Source organism: Tripterygium wilfordii, chromosome 14 (genome assembly GCF_013401445.1).
Source record: "Tripterygium wilfordii isolate XIE 37 chromosome 14, ASM1340144v1, whole genome shotgun sequence".
In the NCBI taxonomy this organism is placed as follows: Eukaryota; Viridiplantae; Streptophyta; class Magnoliopsida; order Celastrales; family Celastraceae; genus Tripterygium; species Tripterygium wilfordii.
In genome coordinates, this window is record NC_052245.1 from 2,464,780 (window position 1) to 2,485,110 (window position 20,331).

The 20,331-nt window shown below is 39.5% G+C and overlaps 4 protein-coding genes across 5 annotated transcripts; 2 read left to right on the forward strand and 2 right to left on the reverse strand.

Moving 5' to 3' along the window:
- Positions 1–369: 369 nt before the first annotated feature.
- On the reverse strand, positions 370–8,412 carry LOC120015134 (SH3 domain-containing protein 3-like). The gene is made up of 10 exons (XM_038867359.1): positions 8,167–8,412; positions 7,548–7,676; positions 6,830–6,899; positions 6,538–6,689; positions 2,837–2,938; positions 2,508–2,705; positions 2,362–2,424; positions 2,179–2,277; positions 1,458–1,532; positions 370–678 (listed from the first exon to the last, which is right to left on the reverse strand). The coding sequence occupies exons 1-10, from the start codon at positions 8,224–8,226 to the stop codon at positions 559–561; spliced, it is 1,068 nt and encodes a 355-aa protein (XP_038723287.1). The 5' UTR covers positions 8,227–8,412; the 3' UTR covers positions 370–558.
- Positions 8,413–9,665: 1,253 nt separating this feature from the next.
- On the forward strand, positions 9,666–13,254 carry LOC120015210. Of its 2 annotated transcripts, XM_038867512.1 has the most exons (4): positions 9,666–10,041; positions 10,732–11,642; positions 11,754–11,852; positions 12,858–13,254. In XM_038867512.1, the coding sequence occupies exons 1-3, from the start codon at positions 9,942–9,944 to the stop codon at positions 11,844–11,846; spliced, it is 1,104 nt and encodes a 367-aa protein (XP_038723440.1). In that variant the 5' UTR covers positions 9,666–9,941; the 3' UTR covers positions 11,847–11,852; positions 12,858–13,254. The 2 variants fall into 2 exon arrangements, with proteins under 2 accessions (XP_038723440.1, XP_038723438.1); XM_038867510.1 differs by lacking the exon at positions 11,754–11,852.
- Positions 13,255–13,702: 448 nt separating this feature from the next.
- LOC120015211 (membrane protein PM19L-like) lies at positions 13,703–14,682 on the reverse strand. Its single transcript, XM_038867513.1, has 4 exons — positions 14,532–14,682; positions 14,228–14,447; positions 14,096–14,141; positions 13,703–14,006 (listed from the first exon to the last, which is right to left on the reverse strand). Exons 1-4 carry the CDS (start codon positions 14,656–14,658, stop codon positions 13,917–13,919), a joined length of 483 nt encoding a protein of 160 aa, XP_038723441.1. The 5' UTR covers positions 14,659–14,682; the 3' UTR covers positions 13,703–13,916.
- Positions 14,683–15,239: 557 nt separating this feature from the next.
- On the forward strand, positions 15,240–18,011 carry LOC120015209 (pentatricopeptide repeat-containing protein At5g46460, mitochondrial-like). The gene has a single exon (XM_038867509.1). The coding sequence runs from the start codon at positions 15,275–15,277 to the stop codon at positions 17,402–17,404; it is 2,130 nt and encodes a 709-aa protein (XP_038723437.1). The 5' UTR covers positions 15,240–15,274; the 3' UTR covers positions 17,405–18,011.
- The last annotated feature ends 2,320 nt before the right edge of the window (positions 18,012–20,331 follow it).

The following is a 20,331-nucleotide window of genomic DNA, read 5'->3' on the forward strand; positions in this document are numbered from 1 at the left end:
GTCAAAACGGGCTTCAGCCTCCACAAATGGGCTTAAGGTGAGATCAGATTCGTAGCGCAACGAAATGGGCCTCAAGCCCAGTTTTCTCAAAATGAGCCTAATCTGGCCGAGCTTAGGCTTCAAAATAATTTTTCAGAAGCCCAGCTTAGAACAGATTTTCTTGGGCCCCATTAATTGTTCAAATATGTAGACTCGGACATATTTTCAACCATTCGAGCAATTAAACTGTTGATGTGACATAAAAAATCGACATAAGAAATCTGTCTTGAAAAAATTTTCAACTCTGGATTCTCAAGTTAGAACACGTGAACATTTGGTAACTAAGTTGGAAATTGACAACTCTTTCAATGACAAAATCAAGAGAGAGAGAGAGCAGAATTACTCAGACTTGCCCATTGTTAAAAATAACCAGCTTTCCACAAAGAAAGGCCATTGTCTTGTAACTTGAATGAGCGAATGTAATGCCAGAATAAATGTAAATTTTTCAATGGAACAGAAGCAAACAAAGCAGCAGTTCTTTTCCCTCTCTTGTTAAATTATTACATTTGAACAAAAGAACTAAAAAACTTCAGCAGCCCCATTACTTGAGGGAATTCTCTGGCGCTTCTCCACATAGGCCGATGGAAACCAGCCTGCCTTCCCTTTGCATTCACCTTCTGACCATCCTGATTGGTTCACCTGAGAGAACGCCGATGCATGTATTAAAGGACAGAAGAAGTTAAGGAGAAACAAGGAAATTCATGACTCCAGAAGTCTGCTTTCCCAATACTTTTTCCAGTTATGGTCAGTCCATAGTATGATAAGCTCTGTTATCATAACAGTGAAATGTAAAGGCAACAAGATTCATTATTATTATTTCCTTTTGCTCGACAAAATGAGAAGATCCCTATTGAGAATTTTGACCAGTTCCTTGGGGTTATTTGTCAGGATGAATGTTCAAATTCATAAAAGGGAAAACGATGAAGATGGAATGATTAATGAACTAAAGACCAAAACTACTGAAAATAAGGTGCAGAAAGCATATTATAATGTTTTAAGAGGTTAGAAATACCAGTATTTTAAGGAACAGTCAGAAAGGTCAGCTACTAGCTAAAAATAGGCTAGATGGGCAAACGACCTTTGTTCACTTCAACTCCAAGGAGATTTGCATTCAGCAATTTAAAGATCATATTTTCCTTCGTCCCAAAAGCAAATAGTGGAAAATTTATACAACTAAAGCCAGAAACTACCTATCAGTTAAGTAGATGTCACCTATATGCAATCGAGGTAAAAAAAAATAAACAACTTCCGTGCACAAGCCTCCCGCAGTTGGCAGGTTGAGGAAAGGCAAGATATACGTAGCCTTCCCTCGCATATATGCGAAGAGGTTGTTCCTGGGGTTTGAACATGTGACCTCTAACCACTGAGCCACATGTTCACCTATATGCAATGCAGACACGTCTAAAAGTTAGAAGCACCTTTCGCACAACAATATAGTCGCCCACTGCCAAGCTCAGCTCTTTTTCCGATGCAGCACTAAACGGATGCATTGCCTGCAAGAGTCAAAACCATTCATCAGAGTCATATAACATACGTCATGTTCGGTGCTTGGTTGATCAGGAAGATGATTAAGAGTAGCAAACAAGTAGTGGACTGGTCCAAAGTAATGAAAAGCATTAATAACTCAATCATGTGGATATCGTCAATGCATTCCTTTCCAGAAACACTAATGTGTTGCAGTTGCAACCATCACTGTATTCCTGTCTTCTATACAAAGAAGCGCTCTTTCACATTATATGAAGATGCTTGACTTGACATTTATTACTCTTCAATTCTACGAGTTTCATTTCCCAATTTAATTGGGATAAAGGTTTTGATGATGATGATGATATTCATTCAATTCCTTAATTGGTTTTTCAAATTAAAAATGTAAACAGAGTAAAGCTCAGATCTACCACAAACACTGGTATAGGAATTGTATTATATGATTTTACGCAGCACTTTTTTTTGATGTTTTTAAGCAGCACTTGCTCGGTATCAATCCACAAAATTCCTAATAAAGGATACTAACTTCTGATGAAAATAGAAATTATGTGGTTCATCTTGACCAAAATTGAGAGGGTGGAATGAAAATTTTGGAAGTACTAGGTTCCACGAAATGATCCCCTAAACGCACACTTCCAGTAAATGAAAACTCACTTCAGCGAGGAAGTACGTTGTTTTCTCTTGGAAATTCTCGGACATGACTGGAAGATTCATTGGGGGAGCAGACTCTTTATGCTGCTTCTCTGACACCATCTGACACAAGTGAGTAAGATATAAGCTTATACAGCTGTTATGAATACGATATCTCCCCAGAAGACAATAAAGTCAGGAACTAACCTCAGCTTCAATCTCAGCAAATATAGCAGCTATTCTGAGATGGTGGTTCTTTTCTCCTTCAACCTTCCAAAATTTAAACTTAATCATCAAAGGCCAAAGTGATAATAACTACAAAAGAGACTCATATACTGTGCGAGCATACACACCATTGCAACAAGCCTCTGGAAAGTCAACCTTCGTTGTTGTGCTTCCACAGCAGATAATGCAGACGCAGCTTCTTTACCAAGAACTGCCATATTTGCTTTTAGTTCCTGCATCCTTGCCTCTGCAGCATGCAGCTTTGCAACATTTTCATGGGTTGGAGCTTCCTTAACCCGCGCTTGTCTTCGGGAAACCTCTGCTGCCTGTATGCTTTTAGTGATCAATATAATAAATAAGATTCCAGGAAAATAATCAGATTAGGAACCAAAAAGTCAGAAATCAAGTGAAATGGATGGCATGTCAGTAAGCAGACAATTTCCAGTTCTCCGAATACCTGTGTCTCTGCTTCCTGCCTCATCCGACTATAACGTTGAGCAAGATGACGAGCATCTTCCAAAGGAGCGCCATTGATCATCGCTCTCATGGGATCTAAGACCTGAAAAAACCGAATAAGAGACTGGGACATTAAAGTTTCTCCTTTGCTAAGATATCATGGATTCAAGCCACGAAAACAGCCCCTGTGCGAAACAAGGGCAAGGCTACAAATATTTAGGTGCTTCAAAATGTAGGCAGGCGCCTTCTGTATTGGGTTCAGAAGATAGCTTGAGGTTAGGAATCATAGGAGTAGAGGCAGGTTTACAACCAAGCATACCCGTATCCTGCAGAAGATCAAGAACATATTTCCGCTGGGATAAAAATATGCCACGGCGAGAACGAGCAACCTCAATGCCAAGAAAATATCGGAGGGGACCTAAATCCTTAGTATCAAAGGATTTTCGCAGATCATCCTTTACCTGAACAATACCTGGGGAGTCATCTCCAGTAATAAGGATATCATCAACATAGACTGAGATAATAATGCACTTGCCCTGAGACTGGCGACGAATGAAACATGTGTGATCCGAGTGACACTGAACAAACCCCATAGCAAGCACAACTTCACTGAAGCGGCCGAACCATGCCCGAGGAGACTGCTTAAGGCCATAAAGAGATTTCCGGAGACGACATACTTTCCCCGAATACTCCCCCTGGCCGTGAAAACCTGGTGGAGGATCCATGTAGATAGTTTCGGAAAGGTCCCCATTGAGGAACGCATTTTTAACATCCATCTGATGTAGAGGCCAAGAGTATGTAGCAGCAAGAGAAACAAGGAGACGAACTGTAGTAAGTTTCGCAACTGGAGCAAACGTGGCTCCAAAGTCTTTGCCGGGAATCTGAGTGAATCCTTTGGCCACAAGACGAGCCTTATAGCGATCAACCGAACCATCAGCCTGATACTTGATAGTGAACACCCACTTACAACCAACAGTGCTCTCACCAGAAGGAAGATCAACAAGGTCCCAAGTATGATTACGTTGTAGGGCATCCATCTCTGCTTCCATGGCAGAGACCCACTTAGGATTCTGGAGAGCAGAGTGGACAGAGCGAGGGATCAAATCGGAGTCAAGCTTGCCAAGAAAGGTCTTATAGGAATCTGAAAAACAATGATAAGACAAATACTTGGCAATGGGATGGTCAGTACTACTCGTAAATCCAAAACGGGAAGGGGGATGACGATCACGAGTGGGGTAACGAGGAACAGAAACAGGAGAAAGGGAAGTACCTGATTCCGGAGAAGACGTTGGCGGAGGGGCAGGAGCAGACGGGCGCCGAGTATAGACCTGATCAAAGGGAACAAGAGATGGTGCACTAGGAGTAGATGATGAGTCAGGAGAAGGTGAAGGGGAGGAAGACTCGGGTAACAAAATCGGTCGTGGAGGTGATGATTGATCTGGGATGGTGAGAGAAGGCTCCACGGTCGGTTCTGATATAAGAGGGCTACCTGAGAAAAAAGGAATAGTCTCCAAAAAAGTAACATCCAAAGAGTGATAAAAGCGACGAGAAACGGGATCATAACATCGATAACCTTTAGACATGGAAGAATACCCGGTAAAAACACAGCGAATGGCTTTATCATCAAGTTTGGTACGGGAGGGACTACGATTTTGAACAAAACAGGTACAGCCAAACACACGAGGAAGAAGAGAAAACAGAGTAGTACCTGGCTGAAGGACACGAAGGGGTGTTGCACCCTGAAGTGCCCGACTCGGAGTACGATTGATAAGGTATGTGGCAGTAAGAACAGCTAAGTGCCAGAAAGTTTTGGGGACATTCATACCTCGAAGAAGACATCGAACGACAGACATGATGTGACGGTTCTTGCGTTCCGCGACACCATTTTGTTCAGGTGTGTAGGGGCACGTGAGCTGTTGAAGGATCCCATTTTGAGCAAGTTGAGTGCGAAACTCATTGGTGAGATATTCACCGCCATTGTCAGACCGAATGGCACGAACAACAGTATTGTATTGAGTTTTAACCATGTGAAAAAAATTAGTGAAATGATCAAAGACTTCAGATTTGTTTTTCATAAGATAAACCCAAGTACATCGAGTGTAGTCATCAATAAAGGTAACATAATAACGATGTTGAGAAAAAGCAGTAGTGGGAGATGGTCCCTAGACATCAGAGTGAACAAGGTCAAATGCAGCGGGAGAACGACGCATGCGAGGAATATAAGAAGTGCGTGTATGTTTGGACAATTCACAAACCTCACAATGAAATTTAAAATTTTTGCACGCTTTATTCAAAGGCGGAAAAAGCGAACATAGATATTGAAAGTTTGCATGGCCTAGACGAGCATGCCACAAATCTACAGTAGCAAGGGAAAAAACAGAGGAAGATAAAGTAGAAGGATCTAGAACAGAGGAAGATAAAGTAGAAGGATCTAGAACCGATAGTGTGGAAGCTTGAAGACTAGACAATGAGACATCAGATGAAGGTGGGTCACCAAAGTAGTAGAGGCCGTCATGCTCAAACCCCCTGCCAAAAATCTTCTTCGAAGTCAGGTCCTGTAAAAAACAACGGTCAGATAAGAAGACAACAGCACAATTCAGGTGTTTGGCAAGGCGACTGACAGAGAGAAGATTACATGTAAATTTAGGAACATAATAAACAGAAGGAAGAGTAATATCCGGAGACAAACGGGCACTGCCCTGACTACGAATTGGGAGAGAAGTACCATCAACAATACAGACAGATTGGTTGATAGGAGTAACAGAAGAGGTGAAGGTGGAAAGCTCACCAGTCATGTGGTTGTTAGCCCCAGAATCCAAAATCCAAGTGGGATTCCCTGACTTACCATGGAAAGCAGTAGGAGTACCTGCAGCAATAACAGCTGATGACTGTAGCTGAGCAATCTGGGACTGGAGTTGAGCAATCTGGGACTGGAGCTGGCTCAAATCTGGTGAAAGATGACTATAATCCATCTCGGCAAAAGTAAATTGCCACAGTGCAAGCCAAGAAATCATAAAATTTTACCCAAAGTTAGGCAGTAGTTGAATCAATTCGTGAAATAATCACGACTGACAGAGATACACCGAGACAGAGATTTGCCAAAGATAACCCAACAAAGATACTTGCAACACTCGCTAAGAGAAACTGATAGACACGCACGACGAGAGATAGGTGCGCGCAGAGACAGATACACACAAATATGTTTGAGATAGATGTGTGCGAAAAGAGACAGATGCGAACAGAGTCACGCTTGAGATAAAGAGCTGCCGAAGTCGATGAAAAACAAAAGAGATACGTGCTGCCAGAAAAAGCCGAGAAAACTGCTCGTGAACAGTACTTGTGAACAGTACCGTGAACCGTCTGAATAGAACCGTGAACAGTGATGATAAAGAAAACCCTAGGCTCCGATACCAAGAAGAATTGAATAATTTGTGTTGTATATTCATGTTGTGAGGTTGTACATTATATAGTTACATTGAGAGCCCTAAATTAGGGAAACTAAATCAATCAAATCAACCTAATTCTAGGAAACTAAATCAAAGTAATTAAAGGGAATATTTACAACCCATAATTACAAGAAACGTAATATTCTCTCATAATTCCAACAGGTTCGTCATTTATATGATAGAAAAAAATGCATACGACAGACAATCTAATTAAGTGCTACATTGTTTTTTTCCAATAATATCAAAAGAAGTAAACCTGTGAAAGCAACAGTCGGTTAAAGTCTTCTTGCTCCTTTTCCACATGTTTACGAGAATCACCATAAATAGCTGCAGCCTTAGGAAGAAGGTTGTCAGTATCAGCAATGTTCTCTGCTCCATATTTGCAGCAATCCTCTGCCAACTTGGTTCCTGAGTCCAAAAAAGTCAAAAGTAAAAGAACCAATAAAGTTACTAACCCTGTCAATACAACAGATAGCATAGTTATTCGAACTTTACTATATTCCCATACAATCACACAGAGTAACTGCAGATCTCAGCGAAGTTTTCACCTGTCTCAATATGCTTATACCCAATGACAGTCAATGCCTCCGCTGCTTTCACAATATCTTTCTGGAATTCCTGAGAAATGAGATTTGAAAAACATTGTTATATTGAGGAATGGGAGGTAAACTGTTTGGTAGGCTTCAACAAATCCAAGTTAAGATGTAATAACATACTTAAGTTGTATAATGAAGAAACTCATTCGATTGAAGACAATGAATGAATACTCCTGAGTCCTGACAATCCCCATTCCCCATCATATCTAACTTTAGAATAACTTTAGAACTTTGGTGTTAGGCTACTCCATCACAAGAATGGCACCATGGGCTCCAACCACATGCACCCTCTTTTCACTATGGTGGTAAGGCTTTGCTATTTGTCTCCCCATTACTCATGATGGTAGGAGCCTTGTGCACTGGGTTTGACCGTCCCCAATGTGTGTGTGTATCACTTTCCTTCTAAGATTTATTGAACTATTTGTAACATGTGAAACATATTACTCAATACTGAATGTATGGGAAGCAACTATCGTCAAGCAATCAAAATGTACGGGAAGCAAAATAGAAAGGTACGATTATAGCCCTTTAACACAGGTAACAGCTATGTCTAATAAAACCTGTAGGCAGCATGACAATCACAATATATATTGTTTCTTAGGGTGCAAGGCAAAACAAAAAAAAATTCAAGTAAAAGGAACTTTGCAATGAACAACAAAACCATCTGCACCTTTCCAGCACGAGTGGATCTGTACAGTTTCTCTAGCAGTTGGTGCCTCTGCATCTCAATCTCATCAATGACCACTACATCTGAGCTTTCATAACCTGTTCCACTGAACTGCTTTATTACAGCTTGAAACTGGGAAAAAAAATACAGTGAGTGGAGTTGTTCAACCAAAGAAAACAGCAGTTGAAAATAAATAATATTCTTTTGAAAGAGGATATACTCTCATGATGTATATATGAGGTTAAAAAAATGAATTAAGCTGTAACTGCTACTAGGCAGGCAAATAATGCGATCTACTACAATTCATCACTTCATCTAATCCGAAAGGCAACAACAGGACCAAATTTCTCCCTAAACTGAAGAATAATTAGAAGAAAACCAAGATGCAGAGAGAAATCGAGAAAAATAGGATCAGAAAAATCAAGGGGCCGATACAAGTTTCAAAATTTAATGCTGTTGAAATTGCCATTCATCGTTTCAAACCCAGAAAAACACAAATCCCATTGTCTTCATTGTAATTTTCATACAATTTCGCGACAACCAAACAAAGAAAATACATAGACTTAAGAGCTGAAACAATATGATCAGAGAAAAAGAATAAAAGGGAGATTTAAAGAGTTACTTGCTGCTGCTTGGCGACTTGTTCTCTGAGCTTGCTAGCTTGTTTCCTCAAAGCATCCATCTCGGGGAGGTAATTTTGATATTCACTCTTCAAAATTGCATAAACAACCGAACACGGAATATACACTGCGATTGCTAAGTGGGTGTGACCAGATCTGGCCGACAATGAAGACACAACTCTCGCGTTCAAGTTGTCTCTACTGTTCTTACTCCTCCGCGGATCATCTTGCCTTTTTGTCAAAAGCAGAGAGAGATTTTTTTATTTCCACTCTTTTACTATGTATATTTTATTTTATTTTAATATGTATATTTTTATCCCGAACGACACCGTAATAAACATCACATCATTCAAATGTATCCTTTAGACATCAATATAGACCTAAACTGACCCCATACGAGTTTACTCTTTGAACATCCGATACAAGTTTGTCATTTGAACATTTGATATGCATATTGAATGTGAGCTAAACTTATCACATCATATAAATTTACTCTTTAAATATCTAATGTTGACTTAAACTCGAATCGACGAATATAAAAGTTTTTCACTTGAAGACAGAATAAATTAGGCCAAATTTATCATGTGTCCAGAAATATATTACTATCAATAAGAATCGAACTTAATACCTTTCAACCCATAGAATTTGATCCTTAAGAAATTCACTAACCAAGTTGGGTTAGCATCCATTTTACGTCTGTGTGTAGATGATACACTAAATGTGACAAAAACCGAACGCATGCTTTTCAAAATAACTTCTGTCAACTTTAAAGTCAAACAAAAACTCATTTACAAAATTATATTACTTTAAACATTTTTTTGAATCCCAAAATTCAAATTGAGATCCAACACAGATTTCGCTAGTGATTACTTTAAAGCCTAAAACTACACTATTAAAAACAAAAGAATGCAGTGAGTGACACATGATACATTGTAGAGAAACTCCTCTTTGTTTAGGCTCAAATAAATAAATAAAAAGGAGCAGAAGAGATCAGGAGAGAGCCATCTATAACAGTCCAGAAAATCACCATAATACCAAATTAATAAGCCACATAATCTTGAGTTGGCAAATTAGACACCTCTCATTTCCTTTAATGGGCGATTTTCCACGTACCCCACCCATCCCCATTCAACGTATGCATCACAGTTTTCTTCAAAGTTCAAAACTTTCTCTTTAAGTTTCTTGAATTTCATATGCCCCACAACTCAATCCAAACTGTGATGATTTTGAATTCACAGACGCACATTTTGAAGGAAAAGGATTTGCTGGAATTATTCCAGCAATTCCACCAGATCTACACCATTAAATAGTGTGGGTGTAGTGTTGTCAAATCAATACATTGTTACATTAGATGGTGTAGATCTGATGAAATTCCTGGAATAATTCCAGCCCCTATCCCCATTTTGAATGAATGAATGAGACCAAAAAGCCAATTTACAGACTGACAGTTGCCATTAAATGAGACCAAGACACGCACCCCACACATCCATCTCTACCCATTTTACATTACAAAATTAAACGGTTTTTATTGAGAGACTGCAGATTCAAATAGAGATTCTCTGTGCACTCACTCCAGCAAATGACGTTTCAACACTTGCCTTTCCCTTGAAATCCCAATAGATCCTTCCCTACCAATCCTTTTTTTTTTTTTTTGAAAAACGTATACAATCTATTGAATATAGCGACACACATTTGTGGGCAGGTGATACTCTGCCATTTTTGGTTGCCGAAGAGAGAGCGAGAGAGAGAGAGAGAGAGAGAGTGGAGGGAATCAATCATGCCGAAAGGTGCGAAGAAGAGAGCAGCTGCCAAGAGAAAGAAAGAGCTAGAAGCGAATAACCATATCGACAGTAGCAGCGGCGGGGACAACCCTCAAGGTATGGGCTTTTCAAAGTGTTTGCTACATGCCCACATGTTACTTCCACTGTCAAATCTTAATTTTGCCGTTTATCTCAATTTGGGTTACTGGGTATTTGGTAAATTTAGCTTACTTTGCTTGTTATTCATGGAGATTCTTGGGGTTGGTGTTTGGATCAACTTGCCGGCCCTCTTGTCAGCCAATCTGCTCCCGGTGCTATGGAATTTAGTTGATTTCCTCCTTTGTTTGTGGTTGCTTTCGATTAGGAGTCTTGTGGTTGTATAATCATGTGCGTTGCTCTCTAATGTTTGTCTCCTCTCTGGTTTCATATAGGCCGTTTGGTCGATTAGAGTTTTGGGTATTCGTACAAATTTTTTCGAGGGCTTTATCCTGAGAGGAACGACTGTGGTCAGATGAATCTAATCATCTTTATCTTATTGGTAGAATCAATCGTAGGCCCTTGGTTTGATTTTTGTGATGGCTTTGTAAACCTTTTTACTTGGTCCTTTGGTTTCGCTTGAATCTGGTGGGGTTTGTTTAAAAAAGTTAAGAAAGTGCAGGTTTTTATTCAATATGGTTCTTGTTACTTTGTATCAACTACTAGGCCTGAGAGGTATTTGTTGATGCCCTTAACTTTAGTTGAATTTGGTTGAGTCTGTTCTGATTACATTTTTCTCTCTGATTTTGTGATTTTATTAACCGGCTATAGGGAATGATGATGTCAAAAACCAAGATGAAAGAGAGAGCGATGGTGGTGAGACTGGTTCCCCTGGGTCACAGGACCAAGATAACCACCAGCATCCATTTAAAAATGGAAATGAAGAACCTAACAAGAGTAATCTGTCAACTACTCAAGCAATTGTCGGTAATAACAACTCTGTGGAAGGAATCACTGGTGATGTCGAAGGTAACGAGCGAGTAGGATTAGTGGATGATAATTCAGTTCAAATGGAGAGGGAATTAAAATCTAAATCTGTTGAGAGAAATATCATTAATATTGACCACATCCAATCTGATATAGACACCCATGACGAGTATGATTGGAGCTCTAGAACTAGTAGTCCGGATTTCGAGTCTCAAGTATCTGAGAGAAAACATGAGACACCAAACATTTTAGGTTCAGAAGCTGGTTCAACCGTTTTTGGGGTTAAGACAGCTGATTCCTTATGCAAGGAGGAGCAGGTATCTGAAGCTCCGCACTTGGGGGATGCTACCAGTAGTTTAGTTACAGCAACTGCTCCTGTAGTTGACTCAGGTACCCCAGACCTGTCCACATCAGTTGAGGCAATCAATGTTATTGAAAGTGCTTCACTCAAGAATTCAGCTGTTCATGATACAATTCAATATGGATCGAAGAATAATTATGACAACCTGCTGCCAACATCTGATGAATTCATAGCTGATTCATTGGCTACGTTGGATGGGGCATCAAAGGAAAATAAGGATAACGTTCTTCCCAATGTCAATGAGAATTTCGGTAAATCTTCAGCTGTAGTTGAATCTGCTGGAAGTGGAAATGATGGTAAGATGTTGACGTCAGCAGGCACATCTACTACCGAAACGAGCAATGGTGCTAAATATATTGATGGCTCTCGGGTTCCTGATTCTTCTGAAAACCAGGTATTGCTCCTATTCGGCTTTTGATTGTGAGTTTAATTTATCGTTCTTTTTCTGCTTCTTGAATCTTGCATTTGTCAATTGAACAAATTTCTGTACCGAATTGATGTGCAGCCTCTTGTAGAGTCAGCTCCGCGAATGTCCCAAAGAACCTCTTGTTTGAGTTGCTGTGGATTATTTGATTTGATAGCAAGCTCCAGTAGATAATTCCAGGTCGGCATTTTTTAGTATGAAGCTGTCACATTGTTAGTTGATTTATTTTTCCGCTAGCTTCACTTGAAGCGTTATCATCTCAAACTGTTAACTTTCTATTTACCCAAGATTTTTTTTTCTTTTTGTGATTTACTGTTTTCTATTTTTGCTCGGTGAAATTGATCCTTGAAGTTTGGCTCTATGAACCTTTAGGCTGTGAATGATCTTGCTGGCCTTGTACATATATTGCCACCATCTGACAATGTGATGTTTACGTACTATTAAGGCAATTCTTTAGATCCATTTATCTTATAAAGGGTATTCAACCATGTTTTTTAAATCCTGATCCATTTTTGTCATCCTTTTTTCATTTTTTTTTTCTTTCATCTTTTTCCCCGTTAAAATTTCTAGAGGTCTCCTTTCTCACCTGCCATTGGGTGAGTATGGATAATGAGCGACTTCTTGTAGGCCAAATTGAGGCTGAGACTTGCCATGGATCGAAGGCCAATGCCTCTTTCTCAAAAGAGATGAAAGATTAGTTGTGGAATTGCTTGTTACATAAGAATCACTTTGATGCTCATTTACTCGTGTATGTGTACACGTGAGTGTGTGCATGCACATATTCTTGTGTTTGCAAGCATGCCAGTGTTTCTGTGCATCTATCTTTTAATTATTAATCGTTTTTGTAATTTTCTGAATATAAATTGTCATTGTGAACTATTTTCTGTTTGTGAAAGGAGCTGATGTTGGAGTTAATCAAAATTGGCCAGGAGCTAGATTGATATGATATTTTGACTTTTTCTTTTGTGTTTATTACACTTTGACGTAGAATTCAAGCAATCAGCACCGAGTCTCCTTTCTGCTTCTTGCTTTTATGTCCCAATATTAATGTACATGCATGTCCACCTTTCTGCATGTCATTCATCTTTTTCATTTGTAAATTTTAGTACTATGCGTCTGTGCCCAGACTTGATCGATTCTATTATGTGCCGCTGTCATTCATCTTAAAGTTTTGCCTTAATGCAGGAACAAGTCAAGGGTGGGAGCTATGTGTACTGGAATTTTGTGGGGAGTATAGAGAGATTTGGTTGCAGGACGTCGCTGTATTTGCAATCAGAATATATTTCAGGTCCTTCAAAAATGATAAAGTAGAAATACACTTGGTACAATTGACTATAAACTTTGTTGTGGTTGTAGTGTGAAACTTGTGGACAAACTCAGTGTCCTTAGCTTTTGGTACATTTATGTTGTGAATTTTGCAGTTAGAGCTTTTGTGTACTTATTTCCTTTCAACTTGAGTCAAGTAGAAATCTGAACCCGGAATTACACATAGTAGTATATTACAATATTATTCTGTCCTTTTTCCGATTGCTGGTATATAAGACCTGTTGGAACTCGGCCGTACCGTTGAATGTTGGCCTGTTGTGCTGCTTTTGGTAAGATCTTTACAGAGTAGTTTTTTTTTTTTTAAACTTGGATGGTTGGAATGTTGGATTGCATATTGAATTGGAGACTGCTGATGAACGTTGCGAACTGGAGATTTTCTGCTGCCAAAGTTGCAATGAGCCTTAGATTTTGGCCATTGAAAAAGTCTTAACATATCCAGTTTGGTTGCATGTTTGAGAGATTGCTGGGCTTTTGAGTTGGATACATTTTGACTCTAGGTCATGAATTGGTGATGGCATTGAGACCATTTTGTCTATGATAAAGGACGGTCCAACCAATTGGGAGAGCATCAATGGATTCTTTTTCGAGAGCGATTCATCCTTCCGAGCTCAGCATACAACTCTAGTTGTACTGCTCTCTCCAGGTGTGTTTGTTCGCCTCTTGAAGGCTCACATGCATAATTCAATTCTTGCAGAGCTCAAACATTATGTTGCAGTGCAGGTAGGTATTATGTACTCCACACATTCTTTATTTTTCTTTCAAACCAATATCAGTAATTCTCACAACAATTACAGAATTTCACAACAACAATCCAAATCCCTTCCTGGGTTTGTACAAGTCAATGAGCAAATTTGCAAACAAAATTAGGGAAAAACAACAAATTGAAAGCAAACATCACGCATCATCTGAAATTCAGGTTTATCTCCGGATGGTGGCGGCACTGTGAATTGCTGCTAGGTATAGAAGCTGTGTAACTGTAAGTATGATTAAAAATGCTTCCATTGTTCTCTGCAAATTGAAAGCAATTGTAGTCAGAACTCGCGAACACTCCCTAATGAATTCGTAGCTTTCTTATAGATTCGTCGTTTTTTTCTTACCAGACGAGCATTCCTGAGTTTGAGATCAATCTCTTTCCATGCAAAGCTGTCCAGAAATGATGTTTGCAGCTAGTCAGTGACTGAACAAAACGTATAAAACACAATAATCTATGACATAATATAGAGGCATACCCCATAGCGAGCGCGGTAAGAGTCCAAGCAATGGTAGCAGCAGTTGCAGCTGATGGCAAGCTATCAGCAGACCAAGACCGAATATGGTTTAAACCAGAGATTACAGAGGCAACACCCACAACACCAGCAATCAACGCGAACGTAACAAAGAATCCGGTAGCAGCATTGCCCATGGGGAAGTAAATGGGCGAGAAATGCGCTGGAAGGTCGAAACCAGGACCTGCAAATTAATCTTACCATTCATTAGCATACATTCTTGCACAAACACAAAAAAAATAGTGACAAAGTGAAGAAGATTAATTACCAATGATGAATCCATGATCTATTGCTCTATTCACAGCCCACCCACCAATCCCCAAAACTACCACATACATGCAGAAATTAAGTACCAAAAGCAGAGCAGCAACATTTTTCATCTCCCCATTTGCCATTATAGGCGCTATCTGTCAGTTTAAACTAAAAAGCTTATGAGAGAGAGGGCAAAAAGAGGAATTGCAGGAGTACTTGTTTGTTTGTACAGATACATGTGTTTTGCATTTGGAAGGAACGAGGAAGGCATATAAATGGAATGGCAAATAAGGGTATTGGTTCCTTTCTTGCTAAGGCTGGTTGTTTTGGTTCAAAAGAGTTATGTGGGGTTGTAAAGGGCATGCTTCAAGTTCAAGGCAAGCCCCCCTACCCCCCAAACAAAAACCAGATTCTCAATTTGTTCACATTCTTTGTGGGGGGTTTTCCTTTGTGAATGGTACATTCTTCTTCATCTAGATAGGCTATGCAATCATTGATTGTTCCTGGGAAGAAAGTGATATTCTTTGACAGTGTTGGGAGTCTTGGAGAGGAGCTTACTATATTACCTTTTGGTATAACAGCAGCCAGAGACAAAGTATTGTATTGAAAAAAGTGCCGACTCACAGAATATACAGACAAAATTATGTACTGCTAACTAAACGGTGCGTTTTTACGTCCTTTAAGAGAGCGCGCGATTGTCCATACTCCATATAGAGTACAGACCGGGAGACCCTTGCCAGATGACCGTTAGAAACAGCCATGTCCCTGTGTCGCGCCAATTTACGAAGTCTAAAATCTGTGAGAACGTTTGGCTCAGTTTCGGTTTCACAGTCCAACTCTCCTATATCTCTAACGAAATCCTTCAAATCAGTCACGCATTATGATTGGCGAAGCACTGATTCCTGCAAATCTTTGATATTTCATCACCTGAAGAACAAGAGATTAGACGAAGCTCGCATGATTTTTGATAAAATCCAGATGCCCGGTGCGCATTTATACAATATGATGATCGTTGGTTATGCCCAAAATGAAAGGCTTGACGTTGCATTGAGCATGTTTGACGAAATGCCCGTTCGAGACTGTGTTTCTTGGAATTCGATGATAAAAGGGTGTTTAGATTGTGGGTGTTTAGGCATGGCAAGAAAGCTGTTCAACGAAATGCCTGAGAGGAGTGTTGTTTCTTGGACAACCATGGTAAATGGCTATCTTCGGTTTAGGCAAGTCGAGCTGGCTGAGGAGTTGTTTCATGAGATGCCAGCGAGGGACATTGCTGCCTGGAACTCGATGATTCATGGATATTTTAGTTTTGGTAGAGTGGACGATGCCATGAACTTGTTTGAGAAGATGCCTCGTAGGAATGTGATATCGTGGACTTCAGTGATCTGTGGGCTTGACCAGTGTGGGAAGAGTGAGGAAGCCTTGATTCTTTTCAGGAAGATGAAGGTTTCTGGCGTTGAGCCCACTTCCAGCACGCTCAGCAGTGTGTTGACTGCTAGTGCTAATGTGTTAGCTTTACAATTGGGTGTTCAGGTTCATGGTCAAGTAGTTAGGTTAGGTTACTGCTTCGATGAATTTATATCTGCTTCACTTATCTCTTTTTATGCAAACTGCCAGTATATAGAGGATGCTTGGAAGGTTTTCAATGAAAAATTGCATGAAAGTGTGGTGGTATGGACTGCTCTTTTAACAGGATATGGTTTGAATGCTAGACACGAAAATGCACTGATGGTTTTTGGGGAGATGATAAAAATGGGCATCCTTCCAAATCAATCTACATTTTGCAGTGCGCTGAATTCGTGTTGTGAATTGGAGGATCTCGATAAGGGTAAAGGAGTCCACACGACAACCATTAAGCTAGGCTTGGAAAATGATGTCTTCGTGGGTAATTCTCTTGTTGTAATGTACTCTGAACTTGGACATATAGATCTTGCTGCAGATATATTTAAGAGACTTGGGCACAAGAATGTTGTCTCATGGAACTCAATTATTGTTGGTTGTGCACAACATGGATGTGGCAAGTGGGCCCTGATATTCTTCACGCAAATGATACGTGCAGGTGTGGATCCAGATGAGATCACTTATACTGGGCTGCTTTCTGCTTGTAGCCATGCTGGGATGTTACAGAAAGGTAGATGCTTCTTTGAGTATGTTAGTAGATATAAACCGAATGAGGTGGAGCTCCGGCATTATGCTTGTATGGTGGACATCTTGTGCAGACTTGGGAAGTTGGAGGAAGCAGAGAAGTTAGTTCAGAATATGCCAATGAAAGCAACTGCCAATATATGGCTAGCTTTGCTTAGTGCTTGTAGGATATATTTGAACATACAAGTAGCTGAAAGAGCTGCAAAGAGCATTTTTGATTTGGAATCACATCGTGCTGCTGCTTATGTTTTACTGTCTAATCTGTATGCTTCTGCTGGTAGATGGAGAGATGCATCAAGGGTGAGAACGAAGATGAGAGCGGAAAGAATTGTCAAACAACGAGGGTGCAGTTGGATAACTTTCAAAGGAATAAGACATGAGTTTCTTTCTGGAGACAAGTCCCACCCTCTCAGTGATAAACTTTATGAGAAGGTGGACTGGCTGGGCGGGAAGCTGAAGGAATCTGGATATATTCCTGATCATAGGTTTGATCTGCATGATGTTGAAGGTGAGCAGAAGGAAGAAATGCTATCGTACCACAGTGAGAGGCTTGCTATTGCATTTGGGTTGATATGTACAGTGGACGGTACTACAATAACAGTGATGAAGAATCTTCGGGTGTGTGGGGATTGCCATTCTGCCATCAAGATTATAGCAAGGATTGTAGGGCGTGAGATTGTTTTAAGAGATTCTAGCCGCTTTCATCACTTCAGGGATGGTGTTTGTTCTTGCGGAGACTATTGGTAGTGCTGGTGCGTTTTTCTGAACCTTTAGACTTTTGCAGGGGCTCTTTGTGATGTTGGCATGAAAGGCATGACATCACATTTATTCAAAAGGCTTATAGTGCTCGCGATCATTTGAGCACTTGGAGCCCCTCGGCAACACAGAAATAAATCAATGATGCTTTAGCTGACCTCTACTGTTTTCTCAAGTTTCACGGCTGGTGTTCGGAATTGAAAGACTTCACCAGTCAGCCATGCTAGACCAACACATAAAGGAAAATTGCCTCACACTGGAAACACATAAAGGAAAATTGAAGTTAAAGTACATCAGACTGGAGAAACAGTAACAGTACTTTGGATGGTTCTCTACAAATGTTTCAAATGTATATCTTAATCAAATTAATTTTATAGCCCCCTTGGATTGCTATATTCATTGATTAGTGTCATTAGGATATTATGTGCTTGATAAATATATGGTGTAGTTGTTGTGGGAGGAAGGAGACATAAGAAAGTAATTAGCTTATTAGTGGTATGTTATAGGATAAGATAAAAATTTTAAAGTTTTTTTTATTGGAGTTAGTGTCCAAAAATTTGGAAAGTGTACCGATTTGGAATTTTCCCTTGAATATATGATGATTAACATATTTAATCGAGATTTAATTAATAATAAAAATAAACATTTACTAGCATATACTTATCCGAAATAGAGCAGAGTAATCCAAAAGATAAAAACAAATATAAACCAAACTTATGCAAATTCAAGATAAAGTACGTATGCGTTCCAGTACGTATGTTATGTTGTTTTCTTCAATCCCCGAATCCTGATGCCAATTTTTCCAAGACAGCGCATGATCTTCCTTTACTTGTTGGAATAATTTCTTTGCGTAGTTCATTGTCATCCTCATTTCCAACTTCAATTTGAATGCTTCAGAGAGTTTGATCATGTCCTCCTCACTAATGATGCCCTCATCAATTATTCTTTGCATCAACTCTTTTTCTACTTTTTCCGCCGTTTCGATTCTCGTTTCGACGTACGGATCCAAGGATTGCAAGATCTTCTCCATAACCATGATTTTGGAGTCGATTATGACGAGCTTTTTCAGTTGTTTGAGCTTTTTCTTCACAGAATTAACTGCTTTTTCTTCATCTTCTTTTCCCTTGGGAGAAGACACCTGCACCTGCATGCTCCTCAATTTGGTGCTCAACTCTTGCATAGTTTGCTCCTCCATAAATCAAATCCAATTCAGTTCAGCGACAATAGCTTGACTTTATATAAGATGGATACATACAGAGTTTTATATTCTAAACAAGTCCTAGTCCTATAACGAGTCTGTCTTCTGTCTAGAGGAAGAGTCCTCTTCTAATACAATTTTAAGAATACCAAGTCTATATGCCATACGCCTGCTCATGTCTCCTCTTCTAAAACAACTTATTGATCAATTTTCTTAAGGATCCGTTTGTCTCCCCCAAATCCCAGACACTGTGTGGATAGGTACAGAGGAGTTGATCTTCTTCATTTTTTCAATACCTGAATTAAATTCTCTGATACGAAACATGGGAATTCATTACAAATTTATTTACATTCTGAGAAATTTTGATTTAACGAGGTTACAGGGTCACTGTATAGTGACTAGTCAGAGAGCCCATGCTTAAAAAACAGAAAGCCCCATAACCAGTAACAATTCCGAATAGAGGGGACAATCGTTTCTTGCTCGATCGATCAGAATACTTTTTCTTGGTTGTGAGGCTCCATCAAGTCAGCAATCCAGTGGTGCTGGTATCGTCAGTTTTGGTAATTTATTTAATGCTTTGTATTTTCCGGACAATTATTTAGTAGGATTGTTTGTTTTTGTTTAAGCTTTAGGGTTTAAGATGGGTTTAGGTTGTACGTCATGTTTGTGGGGCTCGTTTCATCTACCATTTACTGCTAAGGGTTAGGTTACGATGGAGTTTGTCCATGAAGTCGAAGAAGGGAGACAGACAGAATCGATAAAATACTAGATGAATTTGAGAAATTGAAGGCGGATAGATATGAGGGAAGGATTTAAAATTGAATGATGGTGTAGAAAATGACCACGATGGCACAACCCAGAGCCAGCCAGCCTCCCCTCTCCACCATCTCGGCCCAATGACAGTTCATAGCCGACAGTTCACAGCCCACCTTCCTGGAAAAGCTGGACAATGAGTTAAAGACCTGGGCAAGCTTATAAACTAAACACCGAGCCCCTCAACAATTGATGTTGGATTTTTATCCCTTTAACACCTTTTAAAGGATGGATTTTCTGATTTGGATGATCTTGAAACTTCTGAAAGAAAGTGTGGGACTGGAGAAGAGGATCAACCAAAGGGAAAATGAAATGAAGTTTTGGACTGGAGAGGAGAGTTAACCAATTGGAACGTGAGGAAGAAGTTGACTGCCTGAAGCGGAAAGAAGAGTTGAAGAAAAAGATCAAATGATTATGATCATCATTATATTGAACTGCGGGGATGTTGCATTGATCATGATATTGATAAATCAGAAAAGTTTAACTGACTGAGAATTTTTTGGGTGCTTAATTTTCTTATTCTCTATAGACTAATTTGAATTATTAGAGGAACTGATCTTTTGTGGAGAGGCATAATTTTCATGCCTTTGTGGGAGGAGACATAAGACAGTAATTAGTCTACTAAGTTTTTGTTTTTTTTGATTGGACATACCTAATCGAGATTTAATTAATACAACATATCTAATCGAAATTTAATTAATAATAAAATAAACATTTACTAGCACCCGAAATAGAGCAGAGTAGAGTAACATTGATGATGCTTAAAAAGCCGAAATAGAGCAGAGTAACATTGATGAAATTGGGGGTTCTAATAATCAATCCACACTAGTAAAGAGTGACCAAATTTGTCCAAAAGATAAAAACACTGACCAAACTTGTGCAAATTCCAATTCCGAAAGCTACTTCA

What these genes read in the sequence shown, in the direction of transcription:
- LOC120015211 (XM_038867513.1), bottom strand. Translation starts at nt 14,658, where the DNA reads ATGGCAAATGGGGAGATGAAAAATGTTGCTGCTCTGCTTTTGGTACTT. An exon ending in AGATCATGGATTCATCATTG is followed by an intron (nt 14,448 to 14,531) that starts GTAATTAATCTT and finishes ATTAATTTGCAG; the next exon opens with GTCCTGGTTTCGACCTTCCA. An exon ending in CTTACCGCGCTCGCTATGGG is followed by an intron (nt 14,142 to 14,227) that starts GTATGCCTCTAT and finishes ATTTCTGGACAG; the next exon opens with CTTTGCATGGAAAGAGATTG.
- LOC120015209 (XM_038867509.1), top strand. Translation starts at nt 15,275, where the DNA reads ATGTCCCTGTGTCGCGCCAATTTACGAAGTCTAAAATCTGTGAGAACG.
- LOC120015210 (XM_038867510.1), top strand. Translation starts at nt 9,942, where the DNA reads ATGCCGAAAGGTGCGAAGAAGAGAGCAGCTGCCAAGAGAAAGAAAGAG. An exon ending in CGGCGGGGACAACCCTCAAG is followed by an intron (nt 10,042 to 10,731) that starts GTATGGGCTTTT and finishes AACCGGCTATAG; the next exon opens with GGAATGATGATGTCAAAAAC. An exon ending in CTGATTCTTCTGAAAACCAG is followed by an intron (nt 11,643 to 12,857) that starts GTATTGCTCCTA and finishes GCCTTAATGCAG; the next exon opens with GAACAAGTCAAGGGTGGGAG.
- LOC120015134 (XM_038867359.1), bottom strand. Translation starts at nt 8,226, where the DNA reads ATGGATGCTTTGAGGAAACAAGCTAGCAAGCTCAGAGAACAAGTCGCC. An exon ending in ACCGACTGTTGCTTTCACAG is followed by an intron (nt 2,939 to 6,537) that starts GTTTACTTCTTT and finishes CGGTTTTTTCAG; the next exon opens with GTCTTAGATCCCATGAGAGC. An exon ending in GGCAGGAAGCAGAGACACAG is followed by an intron (nt 2,706 to 2,836) that starts GTATTCGGAGAA and finishes AAAAGCATACAG; the next exon opens with GCAGCAGAGGTTTCCCGAAG.